The sequence below is a fragment of the Colias croceus genome, chromosome 11 (genome assembly GCF_905220415.1).
Source record: "Colias croceus chromosome 11, ilColCroc2.1".
Taxonomy (NCBI): Eukaryota; Metazoa; Arthropoda; class Insecta; order Lepidoptera; family Pieridae; genus Colias; species Colias croceus.
This window is the reverse complement of record NC_059547.1, coordinates 7,278,929-7,305,408: the sequence shown is the minus strand read 5'-3', so window position 1 is coordinate 7,305,408 and position 26,480 is coordinate 7,278,929. Positions and strand designations below refer to the sequence as shown.

The window sequence follows — 26,480 nt, the reverse complement described above, 5'->3', positions numbered from 1 at the left end:
AAGCGATCGGATAGAGGAAAAATAAAGAAATTTGATAGAGGAAAATATAAAAGTAACACCGAAGAAGCAAAAAATAAATAAAATACAAGAAGAGATATAATCAGAAGATGAGGAGTAGTTACTTATATCTTGTTTCTATGTAACCATATTTAGAGAGCAGACCTTATTGTAAAAGAGTTACTTAATTATTGTTAGATTTAAAATAAACAATCAATAAAACATATTTTAATGCTATATTTTGTATTATTCGCATATTTTTCAACTGACCCCAATCACTGTTTCAACCGCCCCTGGTATGGGGACGGTTGAAACAAATCGGATTTATTTTTTTAATTTGATCTATTTTAAAAAATAATACACATAGAACTAAAATCATAGCGCCTATTAGTAGACAGATACATGCTCTTTTATTTAACGTATATTTTTCATCGCTCGGGTTATAAACAGCAAAGTTATGGTCGTTTTAAGTGAAATTGTTTCAACCGTACCCAGTCTACCCTACGTGGGACAAAGTTAAAATTTTTTTTATAAAATATATTTTAGCACTGATCGGTTTTAAAATCTACTTTTAGAAATATTCACAATATTCTATTTATAGTAATATTTTAATTGATGTGGGTTGGTATATTGGAAATTGTAGTTATTTTATATTTTCTGTAACGAAGTGCTACTTGGGACAGGTCAAATTTGTATGGAAAACCCTTCTGTTACCAGAAAAAACCACAATGTTACTTTAAAAAATAAAATAAAAAATGAAAACTAAGTCTTTAATTCATTAATATATGTTTAGTAATACGATTAAGTTTGTATTTTCTGTAAGTTTTTAGTGATAGTTAACTTTTTAATGGTATAGAAGTCAAAAAGTTTTGAGGGACAAGTTAACCTGCGCAAAATTTGACAATGACCCATTACATAATATTTCAACAGCTACTAAAAGACGGTTACCTACCTACAAGTTACAACTTACAACGGCCGACTTCCCTGCTTATTCCCCTCAGTTTTGCCTGGGGTGAATCAACTGACGCAAATTCGACACAAATAAAAAACTACAAACGGTTGACGATTTATACAAACGTTATAGAATAGAGTCTATTCTATCTATATTCTATTCAATAGACTATACCTAGTGGAATTTGAAACTAGGTAATGCTTGGAATTAGAATTTTTTCGACATGTATAATAATTAATAAATACATATATACGGTCTAATAGAATATTCGTGCCATAATTTAATACGTATACATTACCATAGTCCATATTTGGATTGCAATACTTAACTAATAAGTATTATCTACATACCTAGTTCGTCATAACAATAGGATCAATGCTTTAACAGCACTTTAAAAAAATTAAGAAATACATAATTTCGGAGTCGGTGAGTGAGTACCGACTACAAAAATTATTTAGTAATCTGTGGAACCGCCGACTAATATACGCGGGTAGGTAGCTGGTAGGTAGTAAATTTAATGGTAGGTACTTACCTAGTTTTTTTTTTATTTAAATATATTATATAACAAACGCTAGTCGCCGCGAAGATCATTTCTTGGGTCTGCTTTTTACGCCAAGGTCTGTGAGTCAGTGAGTGAGGACTCTTGATAATCATAACGTGTTCGAGCGATAGTGCGATACGTCATACGATTCGTTATACCTACCTACTTAGAAATGAGAATCGCGCTTAGCCGCAAAAATATTTTGTACGATAAATATCTAATTAATATCTAATATTATAAATGCGAAAGTTTGTGAGGATGTGTGTGTGTGGCGTGTGCTTGTTCACTCTTTCACGCAAATTCTACTATAACCGATTGAACTAGATTTAGCACACATAATTATAGAAGGTAACTAAGACTAGTATTTCATAAATTGTTTGGTATCGTGCACAAAGCAATTTATTGTATAGACGCTCGCTACAACAATATCATTGTGGTTTATCTTATCACATATTGATAACCAGTGACTGTCTACAGAAAGATGTAGAAATATTGTTAAGTGGAATATAACCTACATACCTAGTTAGTTTTATAATTAATATTTAAAATTATTTAAAATGCCTAAGTTATTAAGTTATATTGAGCCTTCATTTAAATGTTTCCTTATTCCTTTCACATTTTCTTTATTACATTTTTACACGTGTAGAAAACCGCATGCAATACGTCATCGGCGTACTCTGTGGCGTGGCTATAATGTTTCTTCTCTTTCTAATTGCATGGGCGCAAGTAGGACAGACTTCGATTAAAAATGTTTGCTGTATTTTATACGGTGATTCATACTCGTGTTAACAATGAGCTTGGAGAGAGAGCTCATTAATAAGCGTTTTACGATTTACCTACTGTGAAACTTGACTGTGACTGTGAGGCAAGAACTTTAAATACATAATATTATATACTTATTCATTAGATCAGCTTGTATAACGTGATGTGTGTGAGACGAATACTAGTTTAATATATAACGTACCTATATATCATTTATTTAATTTAAAGTTGTGCCTGCAGCCTGTGCCTTGCCTTACTCGATAACACCATAATATAACTGCATTGTCCATTCATGCAGTTACAATGAAGTGTAATATAAATAAATAAATAAACACCCAGCACTTAGGGTCATTGCGCCTGTTCGCGTCCACTTAGTGCAGTTGGACAGTTTGAAGGAGAAAATAAAAATTTTCCAGTACAAATTTCAACGCAAAATTTATGTACTTAACTAATGTTAACGTGTTCTAATGGGATAATCCAATGAAAACATGAACAGCTATGAATGAAAAAAAAAGGTTTTCTGATGAAAGAAAGTGTGATATTTTATATTTCTTCACGTCGCTATTTATGATATGAGTTTCGTGTCTGGAGACACATAGGAGCTTTATGGAGACTGGGTACTTTTTGATGCAGGGAAATATCTCATTCTCACGGGAATGCTAAGACTTAAGAGGCGAGGCTGCAGCTAAGGGCAGAAAGGCGAAAGCTATAACTAAGATTATACTTATTTGCAAGGTTTATTCAAAATAAAATCATTATTAGGTACGGAAATATAAACCTAGTTTAAGGTGCCTAGTAGAGCAAAACGCGAGTTTGCTACTAAATTATAATGCTTTAAAGTATATGATTAACTGCAGTAAAAAATCTCAGATAAATATATGATATTCTTCAGGAGATAAACTAGTTCGATAGTGTGTTGAAAACACAATACAACTTATTTTACTCGATAGAAAAAAATCTCAAAGGTACCTCTAAAAAATCTTTTGATGCTTAAAAACCATACTAAACTACATGCAATCATTCTGTTTTTTCGGCAAATAATTCTACAAGCAACATACTAATATAATACTGTGTTATTTTTTTAGTCCAATCAATAGATTTCGTGTAAATCGCAAATTCTTATTCCCAAACCAAAAACGTACGCATGTGTGCGTGAACGCCTGTGTACCGCCACTACCGGCCGAGGCCCGTTCGTAATGATTCGCGTATGGCGTCGGGCTCAGGGCTGCAGCTGTGGCGCGGCGTGTATAAAAAAAGTGAATTTTAAATTTATAAAATATAATCAGTTGACCCATTTAACTACAATTATGATGAATTTATTTTACTTACTTATTTATTTATTTATAATCTTTATTGCATACAAAAACAAATACAAATTTCACACACACACAGACAGGACATTTGATGCAATTTCAATACATTTTAACCACATTACATATTATTATGTTAAAGGTAACTATAGGTAGGTAGGTACTAGGGTTTTGGGATACCCAGACTTTTTTTTGTATCCGGGTACTTATCGCATATTTTTCAAATAAAACACAAAATTTGTCGCAGTAGGTATCTTTTATTAGGAATACAAAAAAAAACAAAGTCAAAATATTGAAACCAAAAGAACGTATAATACCTAGTTTGGTTATTTGAATCAATATTGTTTGTTGCGCTTTGAGTGTATTAGCACAGTATTACAATAATAATATTGTAATACCTATCTAAGCCTACTAAAGTACCTACGGTCTACTGTGGTATTAGTTCAGAGACCCTATTAATCTTAAGGCCGTGTACGCGGTCCGTGCGCTGTTTGGCTCAAATATGTGATTTTTCAAACCAGATTGTCCATCAACCACTTATCTTACAAACATATGGATTACTAATAATTTTAGGAAATTTTATTGTCTATATAGTTAGTTAAGAGTTTTTTTCAATTAATACAGTATTTGTGAATACCATCAAGATAACTGAGCCGATGATTACTTGATTTCACTTTTAGTGTCAATTTCGAAGCTAAAAATATCTGAAATTGCTGACAGATCTAACACACATTTTTTTTTAACTAACTGCAAAAATCCTTATTAAAATAGTTAGTTAAGAGATTTTTTTATTTTGGACTCCTAACTTACGAAATTAAAATCCGAACAATGTGAATTTTTTTAGAAATTATAGTCGACAAAATGATTATTTTCACCAAGATATTTGACTTAGTTGAATATAATTTATACATATTGCAATAAAAGAACGTCTTACTTATAAGATAAAATTTAAAAAATCAACTAAGGTACCTCTATTATTTTTCTACAATTTTTTTTAAAGTACTATAAAACACTGCGCGCGACCCGATTAAAATCAGTCGGCAGCGAGCCTTTCCAGAGAGAGGACATGTTGCTCGGCGCTCTCCTGTGGACCTATGCTGTTCATAGTAAAAGGATAGCGCAAGCCGCGATCTATCGTAATAGATCGCGGAGATTTTGACTTGCGTTAAATTGAATAAGCCCTCTTAATATATATAAATCTCGTGTCACAATGTTTGTCCTCAATGGACTCCTAAACCACTTAACCGATTATAATAAAATTCGCACACCATGTGCAGTTCGATCCAACTTGAGAGATAGGATAGTTTAAACATGTAGGTACCACGGGCGAAGCCGGGGCGAACCACTAGTATATTGTATATGGAAGATATGTCCATGGAGGGTTGTCGCGTAAGAACCACGGGACAGTTCTTTGGCATATTATGTAGCCTAGTCACTACATATTATAAAACAACTAGCTTACCGCCCGCGGTTTCGCCCGCTTTGTCTAAAACCTAATAAATTACACTCACCGGCACGGAATCTTGGCCACTGCAAATTTTTGCGTAAAATAAAACTATTTCTTTTCTACTACAAAATTCAATAAAAATTTAATTAAAACTAGTTACTTTAATGTTTTTACTAACTTTTAGTAATAATTGGAAGTTTGTAAGAAGTACTACCGCGTAGATATGAATTAAACAAGAATTTACGCTTTTCCTGTGAAATTTAAATGATTTCTTAAAAAATGCACAAAAATTAGAAATAACGTTTCCATAAAAAAAATTTGAACCTTTTAATATAGGGTGTTTCCTTCTCTTGCCTTAAACAATGTTTGCATCCAGTCTGGCATACTCTAGAAGACATTTTTGATGTCCACTTGAGCTATAGTGTACCAAACGGCCGCAGCTGTATTTCTAAGCTCATCTTAAATTGGTGCTGGGTTGGAATCGAACTTTATGTTTCTTATAAGCATGTCACAGGTGTGTTCTATTGGATTAAGATCCGGGCTATGAGCTGGACACTCCAATTTTTCAATAATAACCCCTTGAAGGTGAGATTATACACATCGTACGACACGCGGACGTGCGTTATAGTGTATTAGTAGCAAATTTTCTTCACTGATAAACCTGTAATAGGGCTGAACATGTTCCTGAAGAATTTCCTCAATATACCTGATTAAATTTAAGCCATTATCTACGATAACTAACTCCGTGCGAGCATCAGAACTTATACCTCCCCATACCATTATTGACCCTCTATGAATAATCGCAATTTGAGTGTGGTAATGGGTGAAAACCTCTCTTCTCGTGTCCTCTATACTGACTCTTGGCTATCAGAAGCTCGTAAAGTGCCTTAGCAGTCATCTGTGAACACTTCACGAACGCACTAGACGTGGGTCCAGTTTTCATGTTCTCGTGCAAAACGAAGACGTGCTTCTCTGTGATATATGAGGAGTTCTGGTCGGCGTGCTGGTCTGCAAACCTTCAAATTAACTTCCTTCATTAGTCTTCTCACCGATTGCTCACTCACATTTTTTTATCCTGGTGTTTTAAAGCCGTTGGCGTATCTCAAAAACTGTCAGAAAGCCATTTCTGAGTATCTCTTGAACAATAAAGGGGTCTTCTCGAGCTGATATGCACCTCACGCCTTCATTTTCTGGTCTGCACGTGTAGCTGCCAGTCTCCTGGTATCTCCTCCATGCACAGTGCATCGCTGAACGTGGTATGTACTGTACATTAGGTACTTTATGTTGCGGCAGTCATTGGTATAACATTGTGATGGCCTGAGCATGTTGTTCAGATTTTAACGGCATTTTTTATTGTTTGTTATGATCATTGACTACAGTACAACAATAACAATATCTTAAAACGGCATAAACGATATCGAAAAAAGTTTAAAACGAACAATTAGTAACTTCGGCTTAACCGCACAAAACACAAATTTCGAGAAACTCTTAAAAAGTGGTAAAAGATTATTCTTAAACTTAATGATTTCTTACCATAAAATTAAACAAATAATATGTTAACATATCTGCATACAAAAAAATCGTGAAAAACACTCCAAACTTTTTTTATCAGCAAATTTGTAAGTGGCCAAGATTCCGTGCCGGTGAGTGTATATACTAAAACCTTCCTCTTCAATCACTTTATTAAAAACCGCATATCAAAACCCGTTGCGTAGTTTAAACAAAGGGACATAGGGCAGAGAAAGCGACTTTGTTTTATACTATTACTAACTAGTAACTAGTAACTACCTATGTAGTGATTAGTAACACAATATACAGATACAATATATAGTACATATCTGTCAACTGTGTTAGTAATGTCACAATGTGTTATAACTTATTTAAGTATTAAGAGTTCCTTTATATAAAATTACCTATACTTACTTATCTATTAAGTATTAATAATAATAATTAGTTAATAATTGAAAAAAATACCTATTAAATTTTAATTAAATATTATAATAATATGCATGCGACTCAGCCGCAACTGATCACCTTGTATTATCAATGAGGTATGACGTCTGTTATAGATCACAGGGACATACAATCAATGAAAGTTACGGGTGATTCTTGAATGAAATGACGTCACTGCATAGTAAACGCGTGTGTACTCTATACTACGTTTATATAGATAATTGGGCTCTTTCTTTTGGGCTTTGGCGTCAGATATTCTACAGTGCTTGAATAGAATAGTCACAACTCGGTAGCGATGTGAGTCGGACGCGGTCCGCTTGTTGTCTTCGCGCTCTTTCGCGCTGCGGCGGCTTAACACCGCGAATTTAGGGCAACCATAAACCCTCCCTCCCTCTCTAACTACCGCGTAATAAGATCACCTGTCTCGCGCTCACTTATTTTCTCTACCGATCGTGACATAATATTAATGCCCGTCATTCATGTAATCACCCAATGTTTACATTCTGATCGTGTTTGTAATGAAAAGTCGTTGAGTGTTTGTGCATCACACGATTCTGCATCGTGAGGTCGTCGTAGTACTGGTAAATACTTTTTGAGTACTTAAAAAAAATAAATATTTACTTCCTCATAGAGAAATTTATTTGCTTTCGATCTCAGAGATACTTAATATTATTACAATTTTTATTTTTTTGTATGTAGAGCTTAATAAACAAATGCAATATCGGTTACGTTTAAAATTTAAATATTATCATTTTCAACAAAGTCGTGTTTATTTAATTAGAACAATTTATAATACACACAAAACTTTTAGAATGAACCCGATATTGCAATGTGATTTCAACTGTGTTGCAATATTTGTAGTAGTCAGCTGATTTTGTCTTTGTCCATGAGTGTCAATGCTATTATAAACCTTATGTCCATGTAGTAAAGTCGCAAAATAGGCTAAATAATTTTGTTTTGTCAAAAACAAAACGAAAGAAGAATTTAACGATTGGATTAGGAAGTTTTTCATGAATAGTGCATTTTGGGGTGTTATCAAAAATATTCATCATAAATTAATAAAAAAAGGTATTAATTAATATAAATTTGGATAATATCTCTAATCTACATCTACACTATCTACACTAATATTATAAAGAGGATAACTTTGTTTGTTTGTTTGTTTGATTGCAATGAATAGGCTCATAAACTACTGGACCGATTTTAAAAATTCTTTCACCATTCGAAAGCTACATTATCCACGAGTAACATAGGCTAGGTTTTATCCCGGAAATCCCACGGGAACGGGAACTATGCGGGTTTTTCTTTGAAAACGCGGGCGAAGCCGCAGGCGGAAAGCTAGTAATCTAGGTATATGCATGACGTAGATTACCATAAGTAATATTATGTAATTTTTTTTAATGTAAAGGCACAGTATTACAATAATATTGTAATACTATGGTAAAGGTTCGTAAATATTAAGTACCTAGTTAGGTACCTAAGTAAGTACATTAAAATTCTATCTACCTACCTATATCAAGTCATTCAAATATATCTTACGTTGGTTTTACCACAAAAATATGATAACAATACAATCTACAACAATCGTGGTTATTCAATTTAAATGCAAGGTTGTTGGATTTGAATAAAAAGGTTATTTCCTTATTTGTTTCACATAAAGGGACATTTTATTTCTTGACTTAGGTACTTATTATATTTCTACATGTACATATAGTCAGGTGACTACATAATATGAGAAACATACACCCTTCATTACAATAGATACCTATACATATAATAGGTACATATATATTAACTACATATTTATTATAATGTAGCTATATCTACACGTTTTATGACACCGTTAAATTTAATGTTTCTATAAACAGAGCCAGTAATAAAATATAACAGATATGAATACATGTACAATTATTTAATTATACTATATACCTACGTATTATGAACATAATCTACAAAGTATTCAATGTATTTCAACTCATTTTCAACATTAACAAAACCTGCAGGCTGCAGAGTAAAAAATAGAAATATAAATTCCTCAGGAATTTCACCCGCGTCCCGTTTTCTTGAGCGTGAAATCCTTCTCGTGGGTCTGAACTCTGAGGCACTCGGGCACTGAGAATTTCACTAATCTTACCTTGTAGAACCAATACTAAGCTATTTAGCCTGTATAAAGTGGACAAGAGGTTAATGTTAGAGTGAGGAGAAACGAGAATAATAATAGTAAAATGTGTACAAAAATTACGACGTTTTTGTGTAATATTGTCAGGATATTTTCAGTCGCCATACAATTTTTTTTTTCATGACAATTATTATCACCAAGTCACATAATAGATAGGGAGGCGAGGTAGCTAAATGGCGTAATTCAACGGCGTCGTCGAGACTTATCAAAATCGAAAGAGAAAATAATTTCGAAAAGAAAAGCTTCTACGGTAAAAACCATTTTAGCGGTGGGTTTGGCGTGTACGGATTTTCAAAAATGTAAAAAAAAACAGTTACTTGGGCATTCTCGAGCGCGTCAGATATTCATACTACGTATGCCCCAAGTGCCTCTGATAACAACGGTATACTAATCTGCCGGTTTGCGTGGTGGGGCTAGGCATATAAATTCGTCAAAAATGCACAAAAAAAAAATTTACTCGAGCGCGTCAGATTTTCGGAAGGGGTGTTAAGTAGGCCCCAAGGAAGCTCCCCTTAAAAAAACTGACGATTACGGCATGACGATAAGTTACGATGAATTTTTGAAAATGCAGAAAAAAAAAGTCCTTTTGAAATACTCGAGCGCGTCAGATTTTCATAGGGGAGGTTTATCTCGGTATCCTGAACGCATATTTTCTTAATCTGACAAAAATGTTGGTGGGTTCTCTTAATCTGACCGAAAAAGGTTTGTGGGTTTCTTTTTTTTTATCACCGTTATTTCATATCAATTTTTCTTAACACCCTCAGTTTTCGAGATATACTCAAAAAACCGGGAGTTTGAGTTTTTATGATGCTTCAAGTAAAAAAAGGTTTAAATTTGGAAAAAAATTAGAAGAGCCCTTTTTTTGTAAAATAAAATTACCTTTTTTGTTTATTTTTTGGAAAAAGTAAAGTTCGCGATATATATGCTGCAACGCGTTTTCTGGAAGACGAAATGGCTCCTCCAGACTTCCGGTCATGCGGAAACCGGCAGATTTTGTATTTTTAGTAAGTTTTAGATTATATTCTTCAAAATAAAAATAAAAACAATCGCGCTCGAGAATGCCGGATTAACGTTTTTTTTTTACAAGTTCGCGACCCTATAACTCGGCGGCGTCAAGGACTTATGGTCAGATTAGTTAAATTTAGTCTTAAAACACTAAAATCAACCCCCAATATCTTAATCTGACGCGCTCGAGTATTTCAGACTATCGATTTTTTTTTACTAATCTGATCGTCTATCCAAGGCGCGCGTCACTACATATAGAGCTAAATAGTTAACAAGGTTGTTCTATTGGGTCTAAGGTATCTCTCATATCTTAAACTGCCACGCTCGAGTATTACAGAAAATTCCCCTCTTCGCCTCCCTATCTATAAACACTGTTGCACTTTTAAAATAAGTAGGTACCTACCTACACAGATAATATTATATTATATCATAAAACTAGTGAGCAACACAGATTGATAATCACAATCGCTATTGCTGCCGTCGATTATAATGATATCGATTCTAAAGTCCATTGATGTACTAATAAGTAAATGCATAGAGTGTATTTTGTACCTAACCATCTTTGCATAAAGTTACTCGCTTGTTATCAGTCGTTTGCTTGACTTCACCTGTGAAGGATATAAAGAACAATTTTTAAGGTACGTTATCTGATAACATTTTGATTTTAATCCTCTATTGTTATTACTTATTACCACAAAATATTGCTGTATTCAAGTGTATTAAATACGAAATATGTTTAATAATTTGTTTTTTTTAAGTTTGGGCCACGTATAAAAATTGTTTATAATTATAAACCTTACCCGAGACTAATAAAATAAACGTAATGAAACATTATGATACAATCAAGAATTCATTTAACTTTTAATTGCTAAAGAAGCAATTTAGTTTATCATTTTATTACCTATGCGGAACACAATATCAAAGGTTCAAAGTAGGTACGTATGACCATAGTAGGTAGTAGGTACCTAGTACCTACATCATATATATACTTATCACATAATTTTGAATAATTCAAGAGAATAATTCAATAAAAAATTCAATTGCACATAAAATCGAATTTACTATTAAGTATTCGTTGTTTTATGTGCCGATTAACATTAGTTCGGGAAAGTATTTTTTTTGTTTCAGGTAACTCGGTACCTAAATTATAAATCGACAATAAAATATTATGAATGTGTATGAATTTCACTCAGTACTTAGATACATAATCTCAAAATAAAGATAAATCTAAAATGTACAATGTATAGACTACACCATCTCGCTTCGTGCTTGCAATATTTGTTCCATATATTTGCATAATAATATCATGAGTTTTCTGTTAACATTTGTTACTTACACAAAGAACGGTTTAATATTGGAAATCCATACTAATATTATAAATGCGAAAGTAACTCTGTCTGTCTGTCTGTTACTCAATCACGCCTAAACTACTGAACATTAAAAAATGAAAATTATAAAAAAAAAATTTCACCGTCTTTTATCTTCTATCCTTAGAGTATGTATTAGCTAATACATACCTACTCTAAGCTTGCTAGGTACTTAGGCTAGCTAATACATACTCTAAGCTTCTATCTATCCAGTTAGGTAGGTACTTTTATTCCCAATTTCATCTATAGGTTTAGCTTTGAAATACAGACGAACGGACTTTCGCATTTATACTAGGTATTAGTATACCAATGGATTTCAAATTTCAAATAGATAAACGTGAATCTTTTGTTTTTTATTTAACTTTTAGCTTTACTGAAGAGCTGTAGAAGTGGTATTTGGGTTTTTAGCACTTAATATCGATATCTCTTAACTCAACGGAGATGAGCTCTTGAATTAACACGCCCACGTTATGACGTTAGGTATATTGAAGCGATTTTCTTTTATGAATACTTTTTAGTAGGTACTTATTTTATTTTTTATGACCTGTTTTTATTTGAGCCTTAGTTAATTCACAAATTTTTTAAAGTACTTTTATTTATTTAGTTATTTTTATCGGCGTTTTCTCATGGCAACTTAAAAATTATAATAAACTAGGTAAGTAGTAAGTACCTACGTCCTACCTACCTACCTAAGTAGATATTACTTAGGTAGGTAGGTAGGACGTAGGTACTTAATTTATTTTTAATCAAAATGAATAATGAGCGTAATATGATAGTTTCTTTGCAATATAATTTTAAAATAAAGAAGCACAATACTGGGACGTAAAATAATATAACATAACCTATTAGTTTAAATTTAATATAGTATAATATAATATTATTTAAATTATATAAGTATATTATAATTTAAATAGTATCAATTGCTCAATTTCTAATGAATGAATAAATAAATTGTATATCTCAAATCTTATCTATCTGACCGTGTAAATAGGTTAGTTTCGTATGACAAAAGCATTGGCATGGTGTTTGGCGGGAATCCAAAGTACAGGCAGTCCTGAGCCAACTGTATGAGAGATGAGCTGTTCCCTCCTACTGTTATATGCTGAAATTCTCGATTGATATTACAATTAGTAATTATGTCTTGATATATTTTATTAAAGAAAATCTGCCAAAATAAAATGCAACTAGAGTTCTTTGTGAAGCGGATTTGTCCTGTTAGGTACTATATAGAGTTAGTGTAACTCTACTTTCAGTAATATAACAGAAATGTCTTAGTTTTAGATCTTATTTGCTCTAACTAAAGCAATGTGATCACGGTTTTCCTGTATAAACAACCACAGGACATTCTTGGTATAAATATATCAGATAACCAATATTCTATAGGAAAGAAAATCAAACGAACAGTTAATTGAAATTATTTACAGTTTACACTTATCATGCTTATATTTATAAATTTATACATATACCTACGTCCTTACCTACGTCAAATAAAAAAAAATTGTATTAAAAATAATAACAAAGGAATCTTAAACGGAATAAAACAATCAAAATCTAATTTTAATTACAGAAAATGGGCGCATTCAATTCGTATCTAGATTACCTACGCCTGAATAATCGAAATAATATACTAAGTAGGCACGTAACATTTAATTATCTATACATATAATAAATCTGTAGAAGGGTCAATTCTGTACATTGAAAATATTGAAAAAATAAATAGCAGGGGGTGTTACTGGATCGATACCAAACCCAAATATGTGATTAAAAAAATTTTTGTCTGTCTGTCTGTCTGTATGTGAAGACATCACGTGAAAACTACCGGTTCGATTTCGATGAAACTTGGTATAATTATAACTTATTATCCTGGGCGTAAAATAGGATACTTTTTATCCTGGAAAAATACGTAGAAAAAAAATTAATCTTAATTTTTCAGTTTTATCCATAGAGGTTGTTCTGTAGAACCGCGAACACACGTTGCGTATTATTATAGGTCCAATATATAAGCTTCTTGGGTCCAATAGATATTTATAAGATGTCATTGTCAGAGTTACTCAAAATGGAGAAATAAACCATCCACGCGAAGACCGACATCCACGCGGACGGAGTCGCGGGCGGAAGCTAGTTTATTAATAAACCACAACGCCTGCCTTTGATATGAAGATATAATATATGAATTTGCTACATAAACGTTGTAATAATTAAGCTTACAGATATTGAAGTAATTGCAGTTGTCAGCGACTTCCCTTATTTTACCTAGGTACTATGTAAGTTCTAACTTCTAAGCGATAAGTAAAAATATGAGTATGCATTTGCTGAATACATGGGTACTTACGAACTTTTTCTAAGTAAAGATACTACAAAGTCAATAACCATACAAACAATATAGGTAGGTACGAAATCTGCAGTGTAGGTATGTGTTATGTGTATGAACAAAAATCAAGAACTATGAATGGTTTGCTCTTGCTTGTGAGAAAATAAGCTTAACGACGAGAGACGAATTAATTTCATGGTTTCAGGCATTTATTTATTCACATTTTAACGTTTTACATTAGTATATAGCAATTGTGTTTATAATTATTTCTACTAGGCAATATCGCTAAAGTGGGCCTGAAGGCCAAATAAATTATAGCCTCAACTTGTGTCATATCGGAATTGTACTTGGGGCTGTGTTGTTATATTGTTCATTATTAGGTACAATAAAAACAATTGATGATCCTATATAAAAGTAATATAACTCTGTAGGTGTGGAAATGGAATGAGATCGAAATATCAGTTACAGTATCCTGATGTTTAAATGACGCTGGGGTCGTAATGAACATGGCCAATATTCACTAAGTAGGTAACTTATAAAAACTGTAACTATGTAGTAGCCAGTAGGTAATTTAATCAAATGGTATAGAGATACTGTTAGGTAGGTACTAACTATATCCAATTATCCTTACTCGGAAAATACCGACATTGTTGTCAAGCCGGGAATGAATCACAAAACGGTCTATTCATTGTGTTGATTTCGAGAGTGTAAACTGTAAACTATGTAATGCTTATGGATCAATATTCAAGCGCACCTCCTGAGACTTATAATACGTGGAATATAGACATACCATGTGTACCCAACAACTAAACAAATAAAACTGTTGTCGTTAACGTTATTGTTAAATGAATTATTGATTAAAATAATTTACTATTCACGCGCCATTTAGTTATTTCTCTTGCTGTATCTATAAATTCTCAATCATAAATGACCCTTTTGACTTGTACCATATTTCCAGATTTTGAGTCAACTGGGAAAACAGTTGCATTTATAGGTATGATTAATACTTTTAAATAGTAGGTACCTTTAGCTTTTGTGCAGACTAGAGTCAAGAATTAGGTCAGGCTCGTTGTGAGACGTAACTACACCCTGAAGATATACATTCTGAAAGCCTCATTTACTTACTATACTATTTCATGTCTCTTGTTTTAAAGATAAATTTTCGTATCTTTTGTTTACCTATACGGATATTATAAAGCTGAAGAGTTTGTTTGTTTGAACGCGCTAATCTCAGGAACTACTGGTCCCATTTAAAAAATTATATCGGTGTTAGATAGCCCATTTATCGAGGAAGGCTAAAGGCTAGGTATATAAAATATACCCTTTAGTTTCTGTGATCTGTGGCATACATCGCATCACGCTAAGACCAACAGTAGAGCAATGCGGGTGAAACCGCGGAGCACAGCTGCTAATTTATAAAATAAAAGAGTACCTAGTAAAAATGATTTCATGTGTGGAGCAATAACTCGCTTAGTGATAACAGATAACGTATTGCCCTAGTGACCCAGAGGTACACTTACCTAATCTTTTCTCCTTGACTTTCAATTATCATTGGAGCGTTAAATATTCCTATCATGATATAGTTTTTACTTGAAACATTTACCGAGAATATGTTTCGTATAGTTCATCATAATAAATATCTTTATCGCTTTTTCTTTTCGTTTTTTATAGGTATCTGGATCTACTTTATAACAGATTTAAAAATGAAAAATTGTCCAGGATTCGTCAACTTTAAATCCCGTAGGGCGTAGACTGTAATCTATACATATAATAAATCTGTAGAAGGGTCAATTCTGTACATTAAAAATATTGAAAAAATAAATAGCAGGGGGTGTTACTGGATCGATACCAAACCCAAATATGTGATTAAAAAAATTTTTGTCTGTCTGTCTGTCTGTCTGTCTGTATGTGAAGGCATCACGTGAAAACTAGCGGTTCGATTTCGATGAAACTTGGTATAATTATACCTTATTATCCTGGGCGTAAAATAGGATACTTTTTATCCTGGAAAAATACGTAGAAAAAAATTAATCTTAATTTTTCAGTTTTATCCATAGACGTTGTTCCGTAGAACCGCGAATACACGTTGCGTATTATTATAGGCCTAGCCGTATTTGGGAATTGGGTCCAATAGATATTTATAAGATGTTATTGACAGAGGTACTCAAAATGGAGAAATAACCATCCACGCGAAGACCGACATCCGCGCGGACGGAGTCGCGGGCGGAAGCTAGTGTTAAATAAATTATAATCTAGTTATACCTATAGATAGGGAGGCGAGGTAGCTAAATGGCGTAATTCAACGGCGTCGTCGAGACTTATCAAAATCGAAAGAGAAAATAATTTCGAAAAGAAAAGCTTCTATGGTAAAAACCATTTTAGCGGTGGGTTTGGCGTGTACGGATTTTCAAAAATGTAAAAAAAAACAGTTACTTGGGCATTCTCGAGCGCGTCAGATATTCATACTACGTATGCCACAAGTGCCTCTGATAACAACGGTATACTAATCTGCCGGTTTGCGTGGTGGGGCTAGGCATATAAATTCGTCAAAAATGCACAAAAAAAAAATTTACTCGAGCGCGTCAGATTTTCGGAAGGGGTGTTAATTAGGCCCCAAGAAAGCTCCCCTTAAAAAAACTGACGATTACGGCATGACGATAAGTTACGATGAATTTTTGAAAATGCAGAAAAAAAATGTCCTTTTGAAATACTCGAGCGCGTCAGATTTTCATAGGGGAGGTTTATCTAGGTATCCTGAAAGCATATTTTCTTAATCTGATAAAAATGTTGGTGGGTTCTCTTAATCTGACCGAAAAAGGTTTGTGGGTTTCTTTTTTTTAATCATCGTTATTTCATATCAATTTTTCTTACCACCCTCAGTTTTCGAGATATACTCAAAAAACCGGGAGTTTGAGTTTTTATGATGCTTCAAGTAAAAAAAAATTAAACTTTGGACAAAAATGAAAAGAGACCTTTTTTTGTAAAATAAAATTACCTTTTTTGTTTATTTAAACTTTTTTTTTTGAAAAAGTAAAGTTCGCGACTTATATGCTGCAACGCGTTTTTCGGAAGACGAAATGGCTCCTCCAGACTTCCGGTCATGCGGAAACCGGCAGATTTTGTGTTTTTAGTAAGTTTTAGATTATATTCTTCAAAATAAAAATAAAAAAAATCGCGCTCGAGAATGCCGGGTTAACGTTTTTTTTTTACAAGTTCGCGACCCTATAACTCGGCGGCGTCAAGGACTTATGGTCAGATTAATTAAATTTAGTCTTAAAACACTAAAATCAACCCCCAATATCTTAATCTGACGCGCTCGAGTATTTCAGACTATCGATTTTTTTTTACTAATCTGATCGTCTATCCTAGGCGCGCGTCACTACATATAGAGCTAAATAGTGAAAAAGTTTGTTCTATTAGGTCTAAGGTATCTCTCATATCTTAAACTGCCACGCTCGAGTATTGCAGAAAATTCCCCTCTTCGCCTCCCTATCTACTATAATAATTCGATTTATCATTGAATAGCAAATTTAATTCATTTTTGCACAATAATCTATGAGATAGGTTTTCACTTTCGTTAGATATTACTTAGGTAGTCCGTAGTTATACTTTCACTGACGCAAGGCAACGTAATCCGTTCCAGATAAAACCATGTTTATTGTGCAAATTTTAATATCATTCTGTATGAATGGAATGTTTTTGTCCATTCTCATAAAAACTGTTCATGTACCTATCCATTCAGATTTGTAAATAGTAATAAATGATTAAAAAAATTCACATACAAGACATCAACTTATATCTGCAATACCTACCTATACTCTATAGGTACAAGCATTTTGTAGAATGCGCTATCTCAGCTCTTTTATTATTATTAAATAACCATTTGTTCCAGGTAGTATGGAAAAGGAACTAATAGCTAGATAACAATGCCGGTATTACGGAACGCCGACCACCCCGCGTCGAAAGCGACGGATTCTATTGCGTCCCGCTATGCTGTGGCTGTGCTGGGCGCTTGGGCCGCGGAAGCAGGTATAAAAAGAAAGATAGAAAAGATATTTATTTCCATAACACTAAATACAAGTAAATGTGGCAAACGGAATAGCCTCAGCGAAATGCTGCCCAAAAACAGCTGATTTGTTATGGTACCTTCTAGAATTATTCACTTTACTAATTTTATTTGATTGGAAGATCTTGCTCGCCGTTATAGAATTTAGATATACTATTGAAGTGTTTGTTCTGTTCTATAATGTAGATACCTATGTTAAGTTAATGAACAGTGACCTTTAATTACTTATGTATGTAATATACCTCAAAGACTTTGTGATTAGTAGATTAGCTTTTTTCTTGTTTTGGTTTTTTACACGTCACGATGAAAACTTGTTCTTTTTCAGCAACGTACCCGTTCGATTTAACAAAAACAAGGTTACAGATACAGTCAGAAGTCGCAGCTGCAAAGCAATCAGGTTACAAGGTAAATTTCTTTTAAATCTTCTTTTACAAAAAAATAAACCACCCACAAATTGTCAGAAAAGAACGAAATTTAAGTCGGACCAACCGAATAGGCCCTAGCCAAGCCCTATATAGCTTTCAAATAAAAGAAGTATCTTCAAAAATACAGACAAATTGAGAACCTCTACTACATACAGACAAAATTTAATTTTATGTTAGGTTTGTTCGCCATGGTCATGAATATTGAATACCATCATCTATTCTGAAATACGCACATGGGTATATTGATTTCAGAAATAATAAATGAACTAGCATTTGTGCTGTCCTGTGCTGTCCACTATAAACAGACTAATGACGCAAACTCGGTCTTTATTATTTAGTCCCTGTATAAAGCATAATATAGGTATATAGTACTGTTACTGTTATTGTTACTGTATTATGTAGAATATTCTTTACACTCTGCTCATTTTTGGAATTATAAATAGCCCAATAAGATAAATTTATTTCCCCTTTATCGTCTAACATTTAGATTATTTATTTCCATTGGTCTTCCAACAAAATATTTTCTACCCAGCGCTCCCTGAACTCTACTTAGTTCAGGGAGCGCTGGGTAGAAAACATTTTGAATTCGACTTTGAATAATTAAAATAGGCTGTTTATTCAATTACGATTAGTTATGACGGAAATTAAGTTTATATATCATAGGAATAGAGGTTTTCAAATACGATACACAAAATAAATATTCCTGTGATTATTGACCGCGTCTCAAGATTATTGACTAATTAATACATAATTAATATTTGCGCAATTACATCAGGTATGTCAGAGCATAAAAAAATGCCTCAAGCAGGTATAAGAAAATGCTTTATTATCGCTTTTATTATATTGGAAATTGGAAACAAATCACTATTCCAATCTGCATTACCTACATTTCAAGTTAATGATCAATCACTTGCTTGAAACGTAATTCATCTTACTTTCCCCCTCAGTGGTTGCATTTACAAACGACTTTGAGCTTTCAATCAGATCAATCACATTCAATTCAATTACATTAATGGAATTGTTTTGGTCAATTACTTTTGTAGAAATATAATCTCCATACCTTGTCGTTCGGAAACTTATGAATCAGTCTACAGATAATATAAATTTTCAGTTAGAGAACCATGGAATGATAAAAACTGCTGTGGGGATAGCGAAGCAGGAAGGCGTATTAAAGCTATGGAGCGGATTGATGCCTATGTTCCAGCGACATGCAATCTACTCGGGGAGCCGATTGATTTTCTATGAACACTTTCGAAGTTATTTCAAAGACGAAAATGGAAAAGTTTCACTGGGAGCGGCCTCTGTGGGTGAGAAAGTCATTAATTTTTGTTGTAGAGTATTTAGAAACCTTTAAAGAATATTGAATATTGATTATTTTGAGGATTTCGTTTCTTAAGTTGAAAAAAAAAGGATTACAGTGACGGAAAATCTAGGCTATGAAGAATGCGGAATAGGAAAAAGGAAATGAATTAATTAATATAATTTTATGAGTAGGTACTTAAATTCTATGAAAGCGATACGATTGAAACATAAAATAAGGTTAAATATATTTATTCAATGCATACATTATGCAAATAATAACTTATTGATTAACTAATTAGCTAGTTGGGAACGTACAAGTCATGAGGTTATGGCTAGGTTATCGACTATCGTTGAGTTATTTATGGGAAAAATCCTTAAAGGCACATAAATATTACTTGTTTACCTACTGAAGTCTGAAATTCATGTTGTTATAAACAATAGAAATTACGTAGTATCAAAGAATACATAATACTAGAGGTCCGCCCCGGCTTCGCCCGTGGTATCTACATGTTTAAACTATCCTATCTCTCAAGTTGGATCGAACTGCACATGGTGTGCGAATTTTATTATAATCGGTTAAGTGGTTTAGGAGTCTATTGAGGACAAACATTGTGACACGAGATTTATATATATTAAGATAAGAAAAATAATAAAAACATATATAATTATATACCTACTTAGGTTTCAAATAAATTAAACTCTAGAAATAACGAGGTTCGTTAGAATGTGTAAATTATTTCGTGTTATCAATGACCATGAGGAGTTGATAAAGAACTAGTATGTGCAGTGTTATTGACCTTCAATTCAATGTTTAATTTTGTAATACGTTTCGTTTTATCATTCACATTGTTTGCATAATAATAGTTACTATCTCGATTATTTGATAAGCAATAAGATGCGAGGTTATTGACTTTATTTTGAAGGTCAAGTCATTTGGTTATAATTATAAGCTGTTTACAAATACAAAATATGATTTTGATAGTTTCATTTTACGAATTACGGGTTATTTGTTACGAACACGAACGATGTTGGCACTTGTTTTTATATGGTCGAAACCCAAATAACAGATTGCAACCGGAAACACCATAAAACGCAGATGTTGTGCCTAACTACATAGCGGTAGATTAAAAGAATACTTTCCAATTGGTTTTTTATTTTTTGTACATAAATTTTTAGCGACAAATAGATCAAATAGGTAGCCAGTGCTGCATTCTGCACCAGACGGTATAGCTGGATCTAATGTGTGAATAGGTATGTACTGTGATAAACTGTGATGTCCTAATTTTCATGTTGTGGGCGACATAGATATAATATTTTGAAGATTTTCTCTTCTAAATCATTTAAAGTTTATTTCGTGCCTTAGTTTACGCTTACCATAGGCATCAGGCCAGTGGCCACCAGCTTTCCACGAATTCCACGCCTATTAATACAATTTTTATCCATATAGGTATGTTTGTACATGTGGAAAGAAACTATTTCCTATTATGAATATAACTTTTTATTAGAAGTTAGAAAAAAATTAACAACGTGTCCATGAAATAACGTTTAATTGGCGCGAAGTCCGGCAGGCGGGCTGGCGGCGGGATCCCTCGCGCAGCTGATCGCATCACCAACCGACCTGGTGAAGGTCCAGATGCAGGCTGAAGGCAGGAGGTTGTTGCAAGGAAAAGCGCCAAGGTTCTCCAACTGTAGGCAGGTGTATGTAATGCTGTATGCGGAAGGCGGGATTAAGGGCTTTTGGAGAGGTATGTTCTGATCATTGTTTGTCAAAAATAATTAATTTTATCTGTTAAACATAGCGTACAATTTTTAAAATCATAAAATAAAAAAGTAATCCGTTTGTCTCATTCAGCAATACCAGCAGACATATATTACAATTATAAAAGCTTTTTATCTTGTAAAAACTGTTGAAAGACTTGAAGAAATTTACCTTGACTTAGCAGCTTTAGTTAGCTTTAGCTTTTAGTTTTGTAAAAGATAAAAAAGAAAGTTTTGTAGTTATTTCAAATTTTCATAAGCTACAATAAGATCTAAATGTAAATACTTTCAGGCGCGGTCCCAAACGTGCAAAGAGCAGCTCTAGTCAACATGGGCGACCTCGCCGCGTACGATTTTACCAAACAGTTCCTTATCCGTGAATTCGGAATGGCCGACAATGCCATAGTGCATGGTGCTGCTGCGTTCACTGCTGGCTTTGTAGCCGCTGTCGTGGGAACTCCCGCTGATGTGATGAAGACGAGGCTCATGAACCAACCTGTGGGGCCGGATGGGAGGTAATTTTGGTTATAAGATACTATGTGTATGAATGTAATGTTACTATGTAGTGTTGTTATATGTATGTCAATTAAGGTAACAATGTGTGCTGGAGGTCGTGACTTCATTTCAGTGATCAGTCATACTATAAGTTGTAACCTGGTTAAAAATTCCGATCAGCTGTTTTACGATTCGTCGTTGAAAGACATTCCTTGCATCGGTTGCACCATCTTTCTATTTTACATTTAAATTTGGGTTAATTTGCATGAATAGAGAAAGTCTTATAACATATAAGTAGATAATATTTAATCTATGGTAGCATATAGGGTTGTCCTAACTATAAAATGTGAGTCATTCCAATAAATCACTTGTATCGTAAAATTAAATTGCACTATTAGAAAAAAAAAATTAAAGCGGTTCTTTTGAGAGACTTAGAGGGTTACTGAAAAAAAGAGTAAATTTTTATCGACAAGCAATTGAGGTCGACGAAACTGTAATGAGTGCATGAGTTTGTACTTTGTAATATTATTTTGGGGTTACGGTAACGAAGTCACTTATAAATAATAATTATTAATTAATATTTGAATCAACACTGATTATTATTAAGTATAATAACGAAGTGTTTTTCTTTCTTTGTTTGTTGGCTACATTCCACTGACTATAATATAAGGCATGATTTAAATAGGTACCTATCTCACCATCATTACTTAAACTTTTTTTTATCATTTTAATAAATATTTCGCATTCCGATACTACAGTATCAAAGTAGCAATGCATCCTCTTTCATCTAATCAATAACAAAACACGCCTTTTTCCTATAAAGCCAAACGCGCTATTCGAACACGTTACACGCGTAACTAAAATATTCATGGAAACGTACCGCAACTAATCAATACTCGTGCACGAAATCAATATTTTCACGAGATTGCATAGTACTAAGTGTAAAGTGGGTGAATAGTGCGGTAGAGGTCACGTAACGGGGTCAAAGTCGCGCGCGAACATACGTAGGTCTCCTTTCCCTTTCATTCCAAATACTCCAGACCTTCGGATGCGATGTTAGAATGTTGTTGTTGTTTGAGAATCATTCGTTGGGCGTTTGCATGTTTATGACGTTTGCATAAAAACGTAGTGTACCTAGGTACTTACAGTACTCCAAAACTAATAATGCGCATGCAAATCTTCGTAATTGTCGTATTTCCAAAATGTATTTCATTTGGCTAAACAAATTTTACTAAATTATGCAAGAAGAAAATGCATTTCACCACTCTATATACATATCGTCTTCGGACGCTCCGAGCATATGACAGTTACCGAACTTTGACGAAGATTTCTATGCGCATTATCACTTTTGGAGTACTGTACATACCTATAGATTAAATACCTACGCCTACGGTTAGAAATTACCTTATATTTTTTACCGAATTTTCTCCAATGAGTGTAGAGTAGAATAATCATTTATATATATTGATGAATAGAAGTGTATTGTTTTTTAAATAAATTAATTTAATTATAATATATACCTAACAATACATATTCCGTAAATGTACAAGCATCTGGGCCCTATCCTATGCCAAACATAAAAATTATTTCTTTACCTATTCATTTTATTTTATTAAAATACGATATTATCATCCTGTATTATTTCATTTATACCTACCCACCAAGTATAACATTTCACGCTTTTACTTGTTCCAGGGGCACCCTCTACCGCGGCATGATCGATTGTTTACAGCAGTCGGTCCGGAACGAGGGTATACTATCCCTTTACAAAGGGTTCCTACCTCTATGGATGCGACTCGGCCCTTGGGCGCTTATAAACTGGATCGCCTTTGAAAACATCATGCTTGCTATCGGAGGACACACGTTTTAGATAATATTTATTGCAATTGTTTTTTATCTGTATTGACCTGACATCAGGTAGAATTCGTAGTTTGCCTGATTCAATAGATTGTGATATTTTTCGTAAGCTACATTTACAAAGAATTATTATTAAAATAAGTAAATAATTTATTTTTAAAAGAAACCATCATATAACTTGCAATATTTTTTTGTTAACGTTCAGTATAGCCACACGTTCTTGTTTTAAAAATATTATGTAGAAAGTTACAAGTCATTAATTTTCGTTTTGGTAGGAAAAATGAGATGAACTCACGCTTTTCTTGGTTCGCGTAGGTAATCGATCTCTGAATAGTTTTTTTGTGGAAAAATGATATTTTTAAAGAGGACTTGAGTGAAAAATTTTCGTACAAATTGCTAATGACTTTTGTTTGTTAATCTTATATATTATATAAATCTTGTGTCACAATGTTTGTCCTCAATGGACTCCTAAACCACTTAACCGATTATAATAAAATTCGCACACCATGTGCAGTTCGATCCAACTTGAGAGATAGGATAGGTTTTATCCCGGAAATCCCACGGGAAAGGGAACTATGCGGGGTTTTCTCTGAAAACGCGGGCGAAGCCGCGGGCGGAAAGCTAGTAATATTATATATTATATAATATTATATATTATATGTATAGGTTAAATATTAACTGATAAAGTGTACTAATGCACTGTACTTGTGTACGTTATGAAATACTACTGAATGTCACACTGCAAAAAAGCATAGCAATAATATGCACGGAATAAACCTGAATAAAATATAAGTTTGCTACATAAAAGTTAACTGATGCTATGAGCTAACGCTATTGCAAATTATAAGTTCATATAATGACGAGCTTTTGCTCCGCTGTGACTATGATATTAATTTTAATTGGACCAACTCTTGCAATATGTTCCCATAGGAATATTTGAAAAAAAAAATAATATAAAAATGAACTTTAGTCTTTGCAGATACAAAATATAGAATTTTATACAGTTTTATGAAGTAAGAATAAATGTTAAATGCTTATTTGTAGAAACTGGAATGTTGATACGCGTTTAGTGCAAATGATACGCAGAATTTGCTTTAAATAAATTATGAATAGTTATTTAGTCATAGTTGTTATTGTGTGTTGTTGGGCAAGTAGTACCTACTATGTATTGTGATAATAAATATATTTATTGTTGAGATTCGTGTCTTTTATTTGTCTAAGGGCTAATTTTTCAATCCTTGGTTAAAACTTATTCATCGAATAACGTTTTAAACTACCATTTCAAAAATGTATTCTAATTGTCCGTATTTGACAGTTTACAGGTGACATTTTAAAATGTTCGTGTAATACTTTATTGGACGGATAAATTTTAACCAAGAATTGAAAAATCGGCCCTAATAAATCTGTGAATGAAAGTATATTATTTTGCATGCATTATAAAATAATTTCAGGGATGAAATAAAACACAATGTACAATATTAAATTTATTAGTAAAAAATATTATACATCTTCCACAATATTGGAGAATCATAACTTAATTATTTTAAATATTTTGATTATAATAGATTATAGCACTTCCAATTTATTAAAACATGCCAACTTACATCTACAGCGAGAAGCACATTAGACAATTGTTTAGCATTTCCGACTCACTTGATAGTACGACACACCGCTTTCTTACAATATCTATGTATTAAACACGTTTAAATGCCATATCGGGGAAACATTTAGATTTTCAAACATTATTATATGCAAAGAAATGTCATCCTTACTTACAGCGACCGCCTTGGTCGTCGATTTCTAAAATTCTATCAAGTATATTTCGATAAATATAGTAATTTTGGGTACATTACAATAACAAAAATAAATATCTACATTGAATTAACGAGTACTCAAAGTTATTAATTTCAAAGTCTTGACTATAATGTTATACGCTAACTAAGTACAATGACACTATGGAGTGCCACGTCGTTACGTCGTTACGCTGCCCAATTACTTGCGTTATATTATTATCGTATTTACTCCAGAGGGGTTAGACAAGTGGCATTCGTTTAGCGTAACGTTTGATAGAATAGATTATAAAATAGATAATAATCTATTCTATCAAACGTTACGCTAATAGAAAGCCACTTGTCTAGGGGGGCAGTAGTCTACGAACTACTACGTCCTTACTTAAAATTTTATAATTAGGTTAAAATTTGAAATATTAATTGATATTATCATTATTTACTCGTATCCATTAATTGATAAAACACTAAAACGGGTAACAAAATCGTCTCGAAATAACACATCGAAAGCCTTAAAAGCGCAATGCAATATAAAAATTTTCTAAAAAATCCTCGCTGTACAAACCCTTCTATAAAAAATCACCGATATAAAATGTCCACACGAACAATAATAATATAATAATAGGTGACTTATAATTTGTGCGAAACACAAATCCACCGCAGCCTAAAGCTAAAGGAGAAGCTTCGGGGACACTCGTAATACGCCGTACATAGTAACACTAGACTGGATTACATAGTTTTGCATATCATATTTTATGAAAGTAAAAACCGCGCGAACTTAACACTATTACCTTAATTAACGTGTATAATGGTAAATGTTTATGAGCATTACTAATATGGGGATAAATAATGGTCATACTTTAAATCACATGTATGAAAATCTGACGGAGCAATTCAGAAATATAAAAAAAACTGATTTGATCCCACGCACTATTACTAAGCATATATATATTTCAAAAACTAAAA

The 26,480-nt window shown here is 33.0% G+C and overlaps 1 protein-coding gene across 4 annotated transcripts; it reads left to right on the top strand.

Moving 5' to 3' along the window:
• The first annotated feature begins 7,227 nt into the window (after positions 1-7,227).
• Positions 7,228-23,934, top strand: LOC123695623 (mitochondrial uncoupling protein 4-like). 4 transcript variants are annotated; one of them, XM_045641528.1, is made up of 7 exons: positions 7,228-7,543; positions 17,721-17,853; positions 18,216-18,295; positions 19,427-19,622; positions 21,186-21,362; positions 21,668-21,890; positions 23,566-23,934. In XM_045641528.1, the coding sequence occupies exons 2-7, from the start codon at positions 17,751-17,753 to the stop codon at positions 23,738-23,740; spliced, it is 954 nt and encodes a 317-aa protein (XP_045497484.1). In that variant the 5' UTR covers positions 7,228-7,543; positions 17,721-17,750; the 3' UTR covers positions 23,741-23,934. The 4 variants fall into 4 exon arrangements, with proteins under 4 accessions (XP_045497484.1, XP_045497482.1, XP_045497483.1 ...); XM_045641526.1 differs by having other exon boundaries at positions 17,717-17,853; XM_045641527.1 differs by lacking the exon at positions 7,228-7,543 and adding an exon at positions 10,667-10,784 and having other exon boundaries at positions 17,717-17,853.
• The last annotated feature ends 2,546 nt before the right edge of the window (positions 23,935-26,480 follow it).

Bases quoted from the DNA above. Each gene is read 5' to 3' on its own strand.
- LOC123695623 (XM_045641528.1), top strand. From the start codon at position 17,751: ATGCCGGTATTACGGAACGCCGACCACCCCGCGTCGAAAGCGACGGAT. The intron at 17,854-18,215 runs GTATAAAAAGAA...GTTCTTTTTCAG, and splicing joins CGCTTGGGCCGCGGAAGCAG to CAACGTACCCGTTCGATTTA. The intron at 21,363-21,667 runs GTATGTTCTGAT...AAATACTTTCAG, and splicing joins GATTAAGGGCTTTTGGAGAG to GCGCGGTCCCAAACGTGCAA.